Raw genomic sequence first — 17710 nt, forward strand, 5'->3', positions numbered from 1 at the left:
CCGCTCACGTCCTCTTGCACTCATGCATTAAGTGCATCCAAAATCATGACCACCTTAGCCATGCCATATGGGTGTGGCTAATCCGTACCACTACCACCACAATAATAGCACATATGCTATATTTATAGCTTACATCAAAAGCTACCCAAATCCTAATCCAATTAGATTTCTACTATAATTAATATTTAAATCTTAATTTATCTCCAACAGATTTAAATATTAATTCTAATACTATTAGGATTCAACTACAAATCTAGCCAAATCCTAACATTCTCCACCTTGGTTGGATTTGTAGTCTTCAACCGCTACGTTGAACTCACCAAGCAAGCTCCATTTTGAGCTTGTCTCCTCCACTCGATGTTGCCGCATCCGCCGCTCCGTCTCGAGTGATTGCACCTTTGTGAACTTTTGGAATCCAAATTGATTTTGCTCCCGTTCTGACTGTACTCCGGTTCTGACTGTACTCCCATTCAGAACGTATAAATTCCCATGCTTATTCGCCTCGTACACGACCTGATCTCACTTTCGGACCCTCATAGCTCCACCTGAAGCCAAAAAATCACAACCCTTCGAGTCCAATGCGGCTAAATGAGATCAAACTGTGTTTTAACATCGATTGCTTCAAACGATCGGTCACACCGTGCAATGACGTCGATCTTCTACAAAGATCGGTAATCCAGTGTTTTGACGTCGATATCTCCCAAAGATCGATAACCTTCGTCTTTGATACCAATTGTTGGGAATCTGGTACTTGCCCTAATACCGGATCTTGAGAATCCACAACTGTCACGCCCCGGATTACCACATTTCTCCGGGCACGCCAACAGACCCGCCGTATACAAAAGAATTTTCTCTGTATACGAAGCGATAGCTATACCTGTACCTGTAATCATACAAAACTACAACTAGTAGTATAGAGCTGCTCACAGAACTGTAAACATATCAAAATAAATGTCAGGTTCACTATATATATGTAGTCTCCAAGATACTGACATCACTTGCTCCAGCGAGTACTAGCATAAGTATATATATGAACCAAAAATCCAAAACTACCTGTAGATGGTGCTCCTCTAGAATTGCAACCAGGGAAGGGATCTAGCTCGCGATTCCCTTTCCACGATCAGTATCAGCAACAGCAGCAGCCGCAGAAGAAAGCTCTGCAAAAAGAGGTCAACAACTGGGTGTGAGAACAACTGCAAAAAGAAGTAGTCCTCAGTGGGTACCGCTACCGACCTCAATGGCTTACCCACTAAGTCTACAGAATGGTATGCAAGAGATAGTAAGGAAAGCTGAAAACCCTATAGCTATATGCCCCCATACTATCACTAACCAACTCTAGCTATTTGTAGATATGCATCCCCTGCAACAACGACTATACTGCCAAGGGACTGCCAACAGGCCCGTCCCGCATGCGTCCGAGCTATACCGCACACCACCATTGAGGTGGCCGATCCTAAAGCACCGTCCAAACAGGACTTCTACACAACAACACAAAAGCACAAAACCCGACTTCGGAGTAGCATTCGTGGGCGCTACCCAACAGAGTATGCAAGCTTGTCTCTGCTGAGCTCAATCAGGCTCTCACAGACTATAGTCAAAGCAAATAGGTCTAACAACCAAAGCTCACATGCCTTTGACACAATTTGATGCAAATACAGAAATCTAGGTCCACCGTCACCCGCGACGGCACTCGACAGTCTGAAGCAATCTACACAGTACTGTAAAATAAATTTGGCATCCTAGCACGAGCGTAAACCCATCCTACACTAATATGAGTATCTACCGCATACAAACTGCGGCAATACAAACAAATCACAGCTCTTAAAGCTAAATCTGGGTATCTATAGTTTTCTCCTATGTCAATTCCAAGTCCAAAATGTAAAATTATGCTACTACTACCTAACTCCAATTTCAGATTTTAAACCTAATCCATGAATTCGAGTACTAGCAAGAAATTAAACACATGATACATGTTAATGATATAAAAGCTTAGGAGATGTTCCGGCGATTTCGGTAAACTTTAACCCACCTCAAAAAGCTAGTCCAACTACGGCGAGAAGTCGAGAGAAGGAAAAACACGCGCCTGGCCTCCAACGGCGCAACCGCTACGTCCACGCGCTCGAACGACTCGCCGACGCAACGTCGACGTCGATCCGAGCTCAAGCCATGGCCTCCACCAAGCACATAATCAAAACTAGAAAGAGAGAGAAAAAAAGGATAATTACTCCTTCTCAGCAGGTTGAGTTGATAAGTGTTAAGAGGGAGTAGGTGGCATACTTATCCACCAACCCAAAAAGACTATTCTACCTCTCACTAACTCAACATCCCAGCTGGAGTACCGGTACCAGCCCAATGTCGTACCGGTACTCAGCATCAATTATCCCAACCCGAGAACAGCAGTTTGGAGAATACACTGGGGTACCAGTACTCTCCTGCATGGTACTGGTGCTCAATACTGAAAACCTGCACTTTGCAGATTTCAATGTCAAACTCTGCTCTCGCGTCGCACTGAGTCTGTTTTGCATCCATTTCGCGCCAAAACGACTCCGACTTGTCTTGACACTCTCCAGAAGTGTTGCCAAACCTCAGATGCTGAGATCCACAAGCAACCCAAAAACTAGGGATACTACAGCAACCCGCTTCGATACTGACTGTTCAGATTCCGCAACGGAAGCGTCGAATCGGATTTTTATCATAAATCCGTCTCCTCAATAAAAGATAATACAAAGAGAGAAAAAACAACCAAACAGAAAATATGCGGGTAAAATAAGATTCATTAAATAAGAGAAGATTACACCTGACTCATTTTCTGCATAAAGTAGTTACAACCCAAGCTCTCTTTTTGAATCTTTTCTACCCTTATCTCATCTTCTATAGTCTCAGAAGACATCTCTCTCATCCTGTGCACCCGTGCACAAGGTATACCAATGACCCACAACTACAAAAGCTGCTTACGTCCTCTTGCACCCATGCATTAGGTGCATCCAAAATCATAACCACCTTGGCTATGCCATATGGGTGCGGCTAATCCGTACCACCACCACCACAATAATAGTACATATGCTATATTTATAGCTTACATCAAAATCTACTAAAATCCTAATCCAATTAGATTTCTACTCTAATTAATATTTAAATCTTAATTTATATCCAACATATTTCAATATTAATTCTAATCCAATTAAGATTCAACTACAAATCTAACCAAATCCTAACACTTATCTCTTATCCCTCTAAAGGAGAGGAAAAAAATATTAAAATGGAGGCTTATTTGGTGAGTCCACTATTTTTTTAACATTGTCATTTGATAAAATATTTTTGATCTTTTGAGAAAGGCAAGCTGCTTATCTTTTTGTATTTAGAGCATAAAGTGCAACATGCAATATAATGAGAAAGGTTATTTGTATTTTTAGCCTTAAATTTTAATTTTTTTTGAAGGTTTTATTGATCAATTATAGTCCTTTACTTAATCAAAATTGAGTTGAGCCATTATCAGACGTGACTGAGTTGATCGTTGATCCGGACGTAGTTTACACTGATCGGACGATTGACATTAGGGTTTGGTTTGGTCGACCAAGCTTTTATGTCAAGGCACATAATAAAGCCAATTTCCTTTTTCTTTTAGGCCACATTATACATGTGGAAACCGACGACCCGAAAGAGACTGAGTTTGGAGCTTCATGGGGAAGATTGTGTGTAGAAATGGGTTGTTCTTTGACTTCAAACTCGTTGATCAAAACCCTAAGTGTAACGATTCGACCAGCTAGTACTAATAACTCATTAGGATTAAATCACCGGCCCAAAATACTTAATCTTAGTTGCTATTATTATGGTCTATGGTCCTTATATATCCAACTATAATTCCTTTTCTATTCCATGTGGGACTATTAGGACATTACAGACTCTTTCCGTTTAGACCCTTACGAACATATAGACAAGAATTATCAAACAATGGGAGATTCTAGAGGTCTCTTTTGCGGATTCAAGAAATGGATCCCGCCAAAACTTGGTGTAGCATTTTGTTCCGCATAACACAGTTTTCATACTTCCAACTAGTATTTGTCTCTGATACCAAATATATTTATCCGACCCACTAGCAATAATAATTTGTTGGATCCAAACCAATAAGTATTAAAATTTTCACTGAAAATATTGTAAAAATGAAATATTTCAAAGGCCACTTGATCAAATGCTTTCTTGACCTCAATTTTCTCGCCAAAAAGAAATTCAGCTTAGAATCCCATCCTTAATCACATCACAATTTTTGTTTATTGATCCCTTCAATTACTAACTACTTAATCATTATGTTGTGGAGAGGAATTAACCTTTAAAACCTACAGCAATTGTGTGATGAAAAGGGGTCGGCAATAGTAAGGAGGAAAGGGAATATGAGAGGAAGAAAGAGTAGATGAGATAGGACAAATAATAATATTATTTTTACAATTGTAATTTTTTATTGACTTTTTTGCATTAAAAAAATCCACTGAATTTGTGGTTTTGCAAAATGGGGCCATAGAATGTGAGAGGAAGAAAAAAGAGTAAATGAGATAGAAAAAATAAAAAATATTATTCTTACAGTTGTAATTTTTATTGGCCTTTTTGCGTAAAAAATCCATCAAATTTATGTTTTTACAAAAACGGACCACCCTTATTCCTTTCTCTCTTCCTTTCACTCACTCTCTCTCTCTCTCTCTCTCTCTCTCTTCTTTTTTTCTTTTTTCTTTTTTTCCCTTCGTTCTTCTCCCTTTCTCTCATCTTCCTTTTTCTCTCGTTTATTTTTTTTATTCCACTCATGGTTCGTCTCCCATATCGCCGTTTTTATAATGACTCGATCTATTTGGAATAATAACTCATTGAGCTCAAACCAGCGGCCCAAAATGTTTAAAGCCAATTATTAATACTAGACTGTGTAGTCTCTTATATTTTTAATTATAATTCTTTTCTTATCCGATGTGAGACTATTGAGGTATGACAATTTCTGCCTCTCATTATCCGCTCACTTCTTCTCTCTTCTCGTATTCCATCGCCCTCATATTAACTCTGCTCTTCGTTCTTTTACCTTACCCTATACCTCCGTCGACGTCAGCTCGGATATGGCATAAATCGAGGAGGTGAAGTTGCGGCGGAGTGCATGGATGCAGATGTCGATGCCGATGCCGACGAGGATACCACAAGATTTGAGGACGATAGGAAGGAAAGAGCGTGTCGGGCGGGGACTGTAATTGCGACATATGCCAAGAGAGGGAGTGCGATAGCGAAAAAAAAGAATAAAGAATAAAGCAAAAAAAATTATTTTGTCCTCTTAAGAAGACCATTATGTGTCGCGACCGCTACAGGAAAGGCCAAGAAGTAAAAAAAAAAGAAGAAGAAAACAAAATTCACTGCTTGAGGTGAATGTTGCACTCTCTGAAATGGAAACTATGTATGAGGTGAGATTTATACTGTTTGCGACGAGAGTTGTACTCTTTCAGATAAACTTGCACTCTTTAAAACTGCTTGTACCGCATAAAATAAAAGTTATGCTTTTTGAGATGAATGTTGCCTCATTTAGAAATATATCTTAAATAATTTTAAATGATAAAATATTCGTTTAAAAAATATAAATTTTTTATTTTATATAACATAATTTTGTCTTAAATAATTTTAATCGACCGAGTATCATTGAGATGGTGTGACTGTGGAGGAATTCTACACTGTCATACTTGCACCACGTCATCAACAATAAGCCAATTACATTCCTTCTTTTTAAACAAAAGTATAATAAAAATATTTTTTTACAATCATAGTAGGACATATATTCTTAAAAAAATTAATTTGATTGATTTGTTATGCCACGTCACTAATATACGTTGCATTTTAGAATTTTTCGTGACCGTGACAGAGAGGACTTCATCCTAGCTGGCAGGGGCTTCAGAGATTTGTCGCCACGAGACTGAACGCCCGATCGCTCCTGCTCTCCTTCGACCCGCCACTCCGCACTTCGCCCCGCGATGGGTCGACGCCCCGCCCAATCCCAATCCGACGCCAAAGTCGACACCCCCAGACAACCCAAGCCGAAGAAAAAAAAGAGCCGGAGGAAGGCTATCCCCATCCCCGACCCCCCGGTAGCCTTCACGCCCTCTTTTCTCTACTTACCTTCCGTTCCCGCACACTCCTTTTAGGGTTTCGACGATTCCAAAATAATCCTTACATTAGAAAACAATTGAAGAGCAGGTGAGTGCCATTAGAGCATTTTCTTCTGATTGGATGTTAGGAGTTTGAATCTCGCTACTCAAAAAGCCTTGCCGTTCGTAAAATTTGGCCTCCGTAGCATTAATTGAAATCCGAATATGGTAGGTATGTCATTCGAGACATTTGATCCCACTCTCATCTACCAAATATTACAAGCTTCTCGAGTAGATCAAACTTCAAAGGGATATGCAAAACAAGAGGCATGAACATCCAAATAGGGCCAATAAGAATTTTCTTTTATGATTTCAAGCTAAGAATTTGATTTTGGCTTCTTAGAAACTCTCGCAAGTCATGATTTGGTGGGATAATGTATTTCACAAAGAAGTTGATTTATCTAGGGTCTGTTTATTTCACTGAAACCAGACTTTGGGTTGAAGTGGAGTTCGGTGAAAACTACTTCTCCCGATTGTTTCATAACTATAAAAGTGAAGTTTTTTTAGTTTTACTATTTATTTGGTATAAAGGGAATAATATAAAACTATAATTTACTGTATAAATAATAAATAACTTAATAAATAATAAATAAAATAATATAATTATATTCCTATATAATTAAAAAATTTAATCTAAAACAACTAAATTATTTTTTATACGTAAATTATAATAATACAACAATAAAATTATAAAGTAAAAAAAAATATAAATACTTATTTTCATCATATTTTAGATGTACAAACTAAATGAAGGAAATAATAGAACTTAACTAATCAAATTTTATCATATTTTAAATATACAAATTAAATAAAAGAGTAAAAGAGTAATTAGTGTCATAATTAAATATATTTAAGGCTTCGTTTGGGATTACGGGGAGATTGCGTTACGTGCGGTGAGAAAGTACGTTGGAAAAATACCTATTTGTTTCTGTACGTAATATTGCGTTTCGCATATCACGATGAGTCGGTTACGATATATTTTCTACGGTCCCACCGGAGAACGCAGAAGCATATCTGTATATATTTTTTCCTCTAACTCCATTTTATCTAACAGCGTTAGATAGGCTTCAATACCAAACTAAGCCTAAATATAACTAGCATTACTTATTGTATTACTTTATTATTTTTTTTCTTCACCTTTCTTCACCGTAATTGACTTCGGCCCGGTCAATTACGCTGTTTCGGATAACTCGAGTTTCGACCGTATCTTTATTATGGCGAAACAAATATCGGAAGTGATCTTCTACGGCCGAAAATTATTTCAACCCTCTACACTTTCACCTAAACAAGCAGGCCCCGAAGTTTGAGAAAATGACTTGACGGTTGAATATGATATGATTTTCTAGACATTTGATTGTACTTCCCATCTATCCAATACTACAAGTTTCTTGAGTAATAAAAGAGATGTACTAAAACAAGATATTCATGCATCTGAAGAGTGCCTTGGGGTTTTGGACATATTGAAATACAGATGACCTTGTTTTCGTCAGAAAAAATTGTTTGAATGGTAGTTAATTTTGAGAAAAATCACATATTTGAGTTGTTTGCATGAGAGAAGCACTTAACTGTTACTCCAATTCTGCTCAAGCTAATGTTTTTAATGATTGTTAATTTGATATTTACAATGCTCAGGTGTTGACAAGTACTGGTTAGCATGCCTGAAACCTAATGAGATGAGACAACTTTTGTATTATCTTTGGTAGCATGTACAGTTTGTTGATTTAAATCGATTTCTTAATTGGGTATGCTTCTGTATAAAATATAATTATACGCAATTTTTTATGCATTTATTAACGTTTCATTGCTGCAGCCATGTACTTTGTCCTTTTTAACTCTAGTAGCCTGCGCAATTTGTGAACTTGATAAGTTTATTGCAGGAAAGGGAAGAATTCGGCAACACAGATGTTGCTGCTCCCAGAAAAGGAATGGTGTTTAAATCCTTCGAAGAGGTCTGTGAATTCTATAACCGATATGCCCAGCACCTTGGGTTTGCTACAAAGATCAAAGCGTCGAGTCACAAACGTTCCTACATCCAGATCATGTGTTGGAAAGGCCGCAAGAGGGATAAGAGAAGGCTCGATGCTCTTGCACCGAGACCGACTTTATATACCAATTGCCCAGCTGTTCTCAAAGTAGTATTATCCCACTTCGATGGGTTGTACCACTTGAAAGAAGTAGTTCTTGATCACAACCATGAATTAAACCCATTAAGAATGCACTTCTTTCGGGATGATAATATGTTAGGGGCCGGAGTAAAGAAGCGTGGAAGAAAAGATCACGAGAATCTACGTGCTTTAGCAGCTGGCGATGACAACTCAGTTATACGTGAAAGGGATTGGATGAATTCCACCGAAGAAGCACATTGGTTGAAGCTTACGAAAGAGGATTTGGAAGCTTTGAATTTCTTTTTCCGCCGAATGCAGACCAGCAATTCAAATTTTTTCTACCTCATGGACATGGATAGTGAATGCCGTATAAAAAATGTGTTCTGGGCTGATGGCAGGTCGAGATCAGCATACCATTACTTTGGTGACGTTATCTTATTGGATACATCTTATCTAAGGAGTAAGCTCAGCGTGCCTTTGGCTATGTTCATTGGCGTTAACCATCACGGGCAGCAAGTTCTTATGGGTTGTGGGCTGCTCTCTGATGAATCTGTAAGCACTTTTGTCTGGCTGCTTCAAGCATGGCTTTCATGTATGTCTGGAAAACATCCTCTTGCTATAATGACAGATCATGGTAGTGCTTTTCAAGAAGCAGTGAAGCTAGTTCTTCCAGGTTGTCGTTATCGTTTTTGTCTGTGGCAGATTATGAAGAATGTTCCGGAGAAATTGGGGGGATGTAACGACTATAAGGAAATAAAAAGGTCCTTTAAAAAAGCAGTTTTTGAATCTTTAAGACCTCATGAATTTGATATCGAATGGAGTAAATTGATCGAGAAGTATGGGCTTGTTTACAATGAGTGGCTTAGATCGTTATTTCACGATCGGCATCGTTGGGTACCAGCATTTGTGAAAGATACTTTCTGGGCAGGTATATCAGTAACTCGACGTGGTGAGAACATGGATTCATTTTTTGAAGGGCATATAGAAGCTGGCACTTCTATAAAGCAGTTCCTCGATAAATATGAGATGATTATGGAAACCAAGTATGAAAGTGAAGCACTTGCAGATTTTGAATCTTTTCATAAAGTCCCACCATTATTCACACAATTTTACATGGAAGAGCAGCTTTCAGAAATTTACACTATAGATATATTTGCAAAGTTTCAGGATGAGGTGAAGGCTTTGTTATATTGTCACCCTTCACTTATCAAAGCAGATGGGTCAGTATATATGTTCGAGGTCAGAGAACGAACAAGAGTGAAAGAAAGTAAAATAATGGAGCAGAAGAATTGCGAAGTTATTTTTGAAGCAAATAGCCAGGAGGTTCGATGCATATGTTGTTCTTTTCAGTCTAGGGGGATATTATGTAGGCATGCACTCTCTGTGCTCAACTTTCAAGATATGGATGAAATTCCTTCTCAATTTATTATTGACCGTTGGAGGAAAGATTTCAAAGGTTTGCAAGCTGCAGTTTGTCCTCTCTATGAAGTGGTGGCTAATGGGCCGATGGAGCGATATGAGAACTTACACAAACAATGCCTTACACTTGCTGATGTCGCATCAATATCTGATGATAAATATGAGTTCTCATTGAAAGTAATGAACGAAGCGATAGGAAAGCTTCTTGAGGAGAAATTTTCATCTAAAGGAAAGAAGGTTGAGATTATGATTGCTGACCCAGTAGCAAATCAGAATGATGTCCATGTTCCACCTAGTAATGCGAATGAGAATGTGGGGGATGAGGAATCTGATGAGGTCGAACTTCTTGGTGAAGAAAGGAAGAAAGGAAAGAAGAAGAAATGCAAAGAGCCTGTGCTAGTTGAGACATTGAACACTAATAAAGAAAAGGTAAATCAGAAACAAAATTATGCCAAGCCAATGACTTTGGAAGGTATAAGATGCCTATGCAATATTAGAAGCCACAAAAGTTGACCAATGGCCTTTTTGGCCAAGATTGAAGCTTCTGCAATTGTGTGTTGTTTAATTTGAAGTTATTTGAAGAAGCACTAACAGTTTCTTTATTAAAATTCCCTCAAAAGCATCTTACAATGATACATAAAGAAGTTTGCAAATTGGAGCTTCTTTTTAGGGGGCCCAGGAGCTCTTTGCTCTTCCCACAATAGCAAAAGCTTTACAAATCTTTTTGCTAAATGCCACTATAAGTTGTCCACTTGCCACTTGAAACCTACACCAAAGGTCTGTTTAGCCCTGCTATGTGCTCTAATGCTGTTCATTGAATTGCTTTTTGAGTAGTGCTATTAGGATAATCACTATGTTTAAAATCCCTGAATAGCTTCTCTGCAGCAAATGAATATGCTTGAAATTGGAGCTTGTGCATCTGGAGTTCAGAATCCCATTTTCGCTTTCCACTGCACAGAAGCTTCAAACATTTGTGTTTGCAAATACTCGTTGATGGCTCATGGTTGATGGCTATAGCTGAAAGCAAAAGAAAAAACAGGACCAAAGAAGCACTAAAGCATTTTACTTTCTTGCACTGTCATGTGCTTTATCTGTTGTGAACTTGTGATATTCTTAATTTTCACAGCATGGCTATGATATACTTATTTTCTGTTCCTGGGATGTCAAAACAAATAGGAACAAGCAAACCCAACAAACCCTCCAACAATTTTCCATACTGCAGTACCTGTGGCTTTCCAACGCACAGTCACTCCTACCTCATGGAATCCATGGAACTTTCCACCTGTGAACCAATTACGGCCGTCTAACTTGTTTTATTATGCTGCTGCACCTATGAACCGCCCACAATTTGGACTCTTTCTACAAAAGGTAATCTGTTGGAGGGATCATGTCTTAACCAATATTATGCAACATCTTGACTGAACAAATTTCCGTACTACAGGATCAGATTGGCAATCATAGTGCTACCGGTCCATCAGGGGCTTTGTGGAGCTCTCAGCAACCGAAGGAGGTTGGTCACTGAGTTATTATTATTTTTCTTTTCTATGTCCCTACAGAATTGAAAATTAGCGATGGTACTGTGGCTTTTTTTCTTTTTCTTGGGTATCTCTGAAATCTTTTTTCGATGTTTTGTTCTGCTTTTACTCCATTGTGCAGAGAACTCAAAATCTTGAGGCCCCTCCAGGTCCAAGGAGGAAGAAGAGGAAAAAAGTTGAAGTGGTGGAGTTGCACCCTTCAGGTTTTTTGGTTCTTACACTTAAGTTGTAACTTTCTTTTGTTTCACATTTTTTTTTCTGCCGGACTCTTCCCGCATGTTACCAAGCTATTAGAAACACGTTAATGTTTTTAAGTTCCTATATTAGTTTGGCGTATTAGTGATGAAGCTCTTTAATGCCCTAACTGCTCATTAATAGAAAATCCACAGAACTTGAAAAACTCGCCTTATGAGAGACATTGTGATTCTTGGTGTCCTGCGTGCGTTTTGACTTGTGAGCTTGGTCAAATTTATTTTCTAGTGTGGAGACAAACCCCCAACTGATTATTTTGCAAAAAAATTGTCTTTATGCTGCTCACTTGAAAGCTTGTGTAAAATGTTATCGTGGCTGCAATTATATTATGGCTTCTTTTCTGGCTCTTATTAGGATCTTCACCATAATTAGTGACTGTATGCATGATTTTGGGATGACATATATGAAGAAGAAAAGAGGATGTGGAAGAAATTCTTCCCTTGTCGAGCCTTTGGAGCTTCTTTTCAATCTTCAGTAATTCTACATGAAGAGGTAAATCATATCTTCTTTTTCTGCCTTTGCCATTAAAATTCATTGAGAAAAGAAAAACTTGACTGACTGATGTAGAATCTGATCTGTTTTTAATCTTTAATAGGTTTGTTCAAAATTGTAAACTGTTGTTATATTGTTTTTCATCTGCAGAGATTGCCATGATATTTTAAGTCTGAAGTAATATCTAAGTTATAAAACAGAAGGAAGCAAACAAGTCATTCCAACTCTCAGAGACTTTTCGACGTACAAACTTACTGGAGGTGTATTCTTTACTTTTTACGGTTTCAACTCAAAGCTTGCTTTATAATGTTAGAAACTTATAAAATAGAACTCCTACTGAGCATCTTGATATCTTGAATGGATGTATGAAGATGATCAGCTGACTCTGTTTTAACCTTTTTCACCGGTTTTTACGGTTGTCATTCTAAATTGATACATTCCGTATCTGCCGTAGGGAATTGACTGTTGAGAAGCGGCAGGTTCTTCAGCTTGTATATGAAGGTTCGCAATGAATAATCAATAAATACTTGGGTACCCATAATACAAGTAAAGATCACAGATTACAGGAAAAAAGACCATTAGAACTTTGTTGAACTACATTAATGGGAAAGGCGAGCAACATATGGGCCAGTATATTTTCTCTCCCTGGGCCTGGTTCCTTGCTCTCGTCTACAACGAGCTCAGCTTGGGCCAGCTTTGGGTTAAAAGCAATTCATAGTAACTCTGTCTTTGTATTACACAAAAGATGTACCTTTAAAAGCTAAGAGTTAAAGAAATAATCTACTGGAGTAGGTCTCGTAGGAAATTGTAAATTTGATGTTTATAACCAATGGCATGGCATACTTTCGAAATTGCTCTCTGCAGAAGAAAGTGTAGCCATGTGATATATTCGACTACAAATTGTGTTATATTGTGAATCAGTTAAGAGTTGTCTAATTTATTATTTTGATTTAGATTGTTGTAAGATAAGAACTTGGATGAGATACATCAGTAATTATATTTCTTCATGGTTATCTTGTTTGTTCATCTATTTTTCTACTGAATTTTCTTATTTCATATGAATAATTTACACTCGTTGTTTCGCATTTTTCGCCACGCTATGGGAGTCTTTAGAGCTTGAATGTCATGGGTCTCTAAATAGTAAACAAGAGCTTGGTAAAAACAAAATACATGCTATAGTTTTCATTGTTGGTCTTCTTATTTGCTTATTGCTAATGGCATGGGGAGATTGAGATCAATGTGATTAATGAATAGCCTATACTATCGGTAGCACGGAAGCCTCCGTGCTATCAAGTTGTTTTCAATGATGCGGCTTCCAAATCGATTATTGGCTCCATTAGTTTTAATCTATACTATTGAAAATATTTGGAAACTAAATTTTATAATTTTTTAATATTATTTATCTATCAAACGAGTAGTTTAAAAATAAATTTTCAGAAATAAAAATCTTATAAAAAATGATGATAAGATAATTGAATTTAAGATTAGAAATACTTATCTGACTCAAAATAGTGAAAAAACTTTCCATCAAAATTTTTTCAAATTTGAATTGTTTTATACAGTTAAATTCACAAATGCATCATATCGATTATTAAAATTATCAATTTAGCGACATTTCGATTACTAGCCAAAAAATGTCGAAAAATTATAAATTTAGTTTTCAAATACTTTTAGTGGTGTAGATCAAGTCTAACGGAGTCGACCGTTGATTTGAATGCCACATTATTGAAAACAACTTGATAGCATGGAGGCATCCATGCTACCGATAATATAGCAACCTAGCTCTCTCTCTCTCTCTCTCTCTCTCTATATATATATAAATATATATATATATATAGAGAGAGAGAGAGAGAGAGAGAGAGAGAGCTAGGTTGCTATATTATCGGTATACAGAACGAGGCTACTATGTTATTAATAGCACCAAATCATTGGTGCTAACAAGTTTTTGGCCATTGGATTGAGAGATGTGCGGTTAGGATGATGTGGGACCCTTAGGATTGAGTAGGTGGTTGGTTGAATAGTATGATTTAACGGGTGAAAATGATCAAAGGGGTGGATCTAACGGCGGAAAACTTGGTAGCACCGAGTGCTTTGTGCTATTGATAGCAAGTAGCCGGACTATATATATATATATATATAATCCGGCTGCTATATTTTTATGAGTATTGACTCCCTTATACTCATAAGTTTTCGGCCTTTAGATTTATTTCATTAATCATTTTCATCCGTTAGATCATACTATTCAACCAACTACCCACTCAACCCTAGGGAACCACTATTATTCTAAGTGAGGACCACCATCATCCTAACCACACATCCGGCTGCTATATTTTTATGAGTATTGACCCTCTTATACTCATAAGTTTTCGGCCTTTAGATTTATTCCATTGATCATTTTCACCCGTTAAATCATACTATTCAACCAATTACCCACTCAACCCTAGGGGACCACTATCATTCTAAGTGGGGACCATCATCATCCTAACCACACATGCCATGAATCAACGGTTAAAAATGTATAAGTACAATAAAGTCTATACTCATAAGAGTACAGTAGCCGAACTATATATATATATATATATATAGTTCGGCTTCTATACTCTTATGAGTATGATCGCTCTCGTACTCATAAGTCATTTTCGATGATAGAGCTTCCGAATCGACGTTCCATACCGTTAAATATTATCTAGAGCATTTAAAACTTCTAGAAATCAAATTTTATAATTTTTCGACATTATTTACCTTATGATCAAAATGTCACAAAATTGACAATTTTAACGGGCGGTATGGGATACTTGCTAGTTTAACGGTGTAAAAAAATTAGAATAGGTTGAATTTTTGATAGAAAATTCTATTCACTACCTAGATAAAGGTCAATAACTCCGATCTTAAATTGAAGGATCCGATCATATATTTTTAGGACGTCGTTCGATTTTGACCGTTCATTTTATGCCCTTTTGATAGACTTTATTATTATTTCGAAAATTACAAAATTTATTTTTTAGAAGTTTCAAATACTTTAGATCATATTTAACGGAATGGATTGTCGATTTGGAAGCTTTATCATCGAAAACAACTTATGAGTATGAAAGGCCCAATACTCATAAGAGTATAGTAGCCCTACTATATATATATATAGTATGGCTGAGATACTATCGATAGCACAAAAGGTTTGGTGCTATCGAGTTTTTCATTGTTAGATTTAACCATTTGATTTTTTTTACTCATTAGATTATACTATTCAACCAACCACTCACTCAACCCTAGGGGGCCCGCATCATCCTAACCACACATTTCTCAACTCAAGGGCTAAAAAATTAATAGCACCATAGCTTGTTGCTATTGATAGTATTCCAATCTAATTCTATATATATATATATATAATTAGGCTGAAATATCTTTAATAGCACCAACTCACTGGTGTTATTAGGTTTTCAGCCCTTAGATAAAAGGATGTGCTGTTAGGATGATAGTGGGCCCATAAGGTTGAGTGGATGGTTGGCTAAATAGTACAATCTAATGAATGAAAATAGCCAAAATGGTAAATCTAACGGCAGAAAAATTGGTAGCACCAAGTGCTTGGAGCTATTAGAAGCACCACAGTTAGACTCATATATATATATATATATAGCACCATAGCTTGTTGCTATTGATAGTATTCCAATCTAATTCTATATATATATATATATAATTAGGCTGAAATATCTTTAATAGCACCAACTCACTGGTGTTATTAGGTTTTCAGCCCTTAGATAAAAGGATGTGCTGTTAGGATGATAGTGGGCCCATAAGGTTGAGTGGATGGTTGGCTAAATAGTACAATCTAATGAATGAAAATAGCCAAAATGGTAAATCTAACGGCAGAAAAATTGGTAGCACCAAGTNAGCTATCATATGATCGGATCGAGATATATATATATATATATATATATATATTAGCACGGAGGCCTCCGTGCTACCAAGTTGTTTTCAATGATGCAGCTTCCAAATCGACGATCGGCTCCGTTAAACTTGATCTATTGTAAGGACTGAGAATTTGACTGTGTAACTAAACTCTGTATTGACGATATTTTTGTGTGTAATTTAATTATATAAACACTCGTCAAGTTTCAGGAGAAAACGAGTTAAGATGGAGAAGTTATGCGACCTGTGAACCCAGAGGTTGTTCTTTTCCGAAAAAGTAGTCGTACATCTGACTTGTGAACCTAGAGGCCTAGTCTGGATTATATGCAGCTTGTCAGTCCAGCGGCCTAGGCTGGGTCATATGCAGGTAGAGTGGCAGTACACTAGCTTGAGGTCTGCGGTGCGGACCAATAGAGCACAGGTTTTAGATTGGGTATTTTTGGACTTGTCGTCCGTTGATGCATACTTATACTTTGTTCTGTATTACAGCGGCGGCTAGTCATATTCCTATATATTGTTGTTTACCTATGCATCATTGCTACTGTAGTTATGATATCCATGTATGCATTCTATTTCATTTTACAGTAGCAGTAGTTACATGTTTTATTATTGTTCCCTTTCATTCGGACATTATAGCTATTGTAATTGTGATATCTACCTATGACTTTGTTGATCTCTTTCTGTTGGTGAGTACTCCTCGCCTTCGTCGGCTTGCGGTACCCACTGGGAGGGGAGACATGTTTACATGTTCTCACCACCCCCACCATTTTTCAGGTATTGCGAGTGGTGAGGGTTGAGACGAGGCGTGAAATACGTTCGTAGCGGTCGATAGAGTTTCCGGCCCGGTGACATTCGGTCTAGTTTCTATCGTTTCTTACTCAAAATAAATAACTTAGACATTATGGTTCAGTTGGCTTTCATTTAACTGGATAAATTAGATTTTGTGAATGAGATAAAGAATTAACGATTTTCATGAGAGGAAAATGGTTTTCTACCCCTCGTGGTAGTGAGTTTTAAAAGAAAAAGGTTTCCGTGTGGGAAACAGTTTTAAAAGAGTTTTCTTGTGGTTTTCATGACTTAGTATTTCAAAACAAGTTTCCGGATAGGAAACATTTTAAACTAATAGTTGTGAATTTATGATTAAAATCTGAATGTGAATGGTGTATGAATGTATGAATGAACGAATGTTTATATATTCAGTTGTGGTGGTTGTATCCTGTTTATGTATCTTGTACTTGTGCGACGCCGTGCAAATACATGGGAGACTCTGACCGTGTGAACAGTGGAATCCCATACTTGTTGTGGATCTGGCATACCCCGAGAGTCAGGTTTTCACAAAAAAAATTTTGGGCACTTCCGCTTTGTTTTTAAACCAAAATAGGACCTCGGGGCGTGACATCTATACTATAAAAAATATTTAGAAACTAAATTTCATAATTTTTCGAAATCATTTTGCTAGTGATCAAAAGGTCTCAAAATTGACAATTTTAATGGTAGATGTTATGCGTTTGTAAATTTAACTGTGTAAAACAATTCAAATTTGATGAAATTTTTATAAATTATTTTTTTTTTCACTATTTAGAGTAAGATTAGTATCTTTGATCTCAAATTCAAGTCTTTTATCATCATTTTTTTATGAGATTTTTATTTCCAGCCATTCATTTTTAGACTACTTGTTTGATAGGTAAATGATGTCGAAAAATTATGAAATTTAGTTTCCAAATACTTTCAATAGTGTAGATCCGACCATATGATAGCCATCGTGCCTCAGGAGGCACGATCGTTCAACAAAAGTTACTACGCCGAAGATTTAGCTACTAGCCGAGGCAATTTGAACTAT

General features: G+C 37.1%; 1 protein-coding gene across 3 annotated transcripts; it reads left to right on the forward strand.

The window, feature by feature from the left end:
* On the forward strand, window positions 5904-12993 carry LOC109711490 (protein FAR1-RELATED SEQUENCE 6-like). Of its 3 annotated transcripts, none has more exons than XM_020234560.1 (8): window positions 5908-6104; window positions 8042-10117; window positions 10865-11056; window positions 11130-11198; window positions 11345-11426; window positions 11830-11967; window positions 12118-12227; window positions 12422-12993. In XM_020234560.1, the coding sequence occupies exons 1-6, from the start codon at window positions 5991-5993 to the stop codon at window positions 11841-11843; spliced, it is 2547 nt and encodes an 848-aa protein (XP_020090149.1). In that variant the 5' UTR covers window positions 5908-5990; the 3' UTR covers window positions 11844-11967; window positions 12118-12227; window positions 12422-12993. The 3 variants fall into 3 exon arrangements, with proteins under 3 accessions (XP_020090152.1, XP_020090149.1, XP_020090151.1); XM_020234562.1 differs by having other exon boundaries at window positions 6100-6213; XM_020234563.1 differs by lacking the exons at window positions 10865-11056; window positions 11130-11198; window positions 11345-11426; ... (1 more) ...; window positions 12118-12227; window positions 12422-12993 and adding an exon at window positions 10574-10858 and having other exon boundaries at window positions 5904-6104.

This window comes from Ananas comosus, linkage group 6 (genome assembly GCF_001540865.1).
Source record: "Ananas comosus cultivar F153 linkage group 6, ASM154086v1, whole genome shotgun sequence".
NCBI classification, from domain to species: Eukaryota; Viridiplantae; Streptophyta; class Magnoliopsida; order Poales; family Bromeliaceae; genus Ananas; species Ananas comosus.

Bases quoted from the DNA above. Each gene is read 5' to 3' on its own strand.
- LOC109711490 (XM_020234560.1), top strand. From the start codon at position 5,991: ATGGGTCGACGCCCCGCCCAATCCCAATCCGACGCCAAAGTCGACACC. The intron at 11,057-11,129 runs GTAATCTGTTGG...TCCGTACTACAG, and splicing joins TTGGACTCTTTCTACAAAAG to GATCAGATTGGCAATCATAG. The intron at 11,199-11,344 runs GTTGGTCACTGA...TCCATTGTGCAG, and splicing joins GCTCTCAGCAACCGAAGGAG to AGAACTCAAAATCTTGAGGC.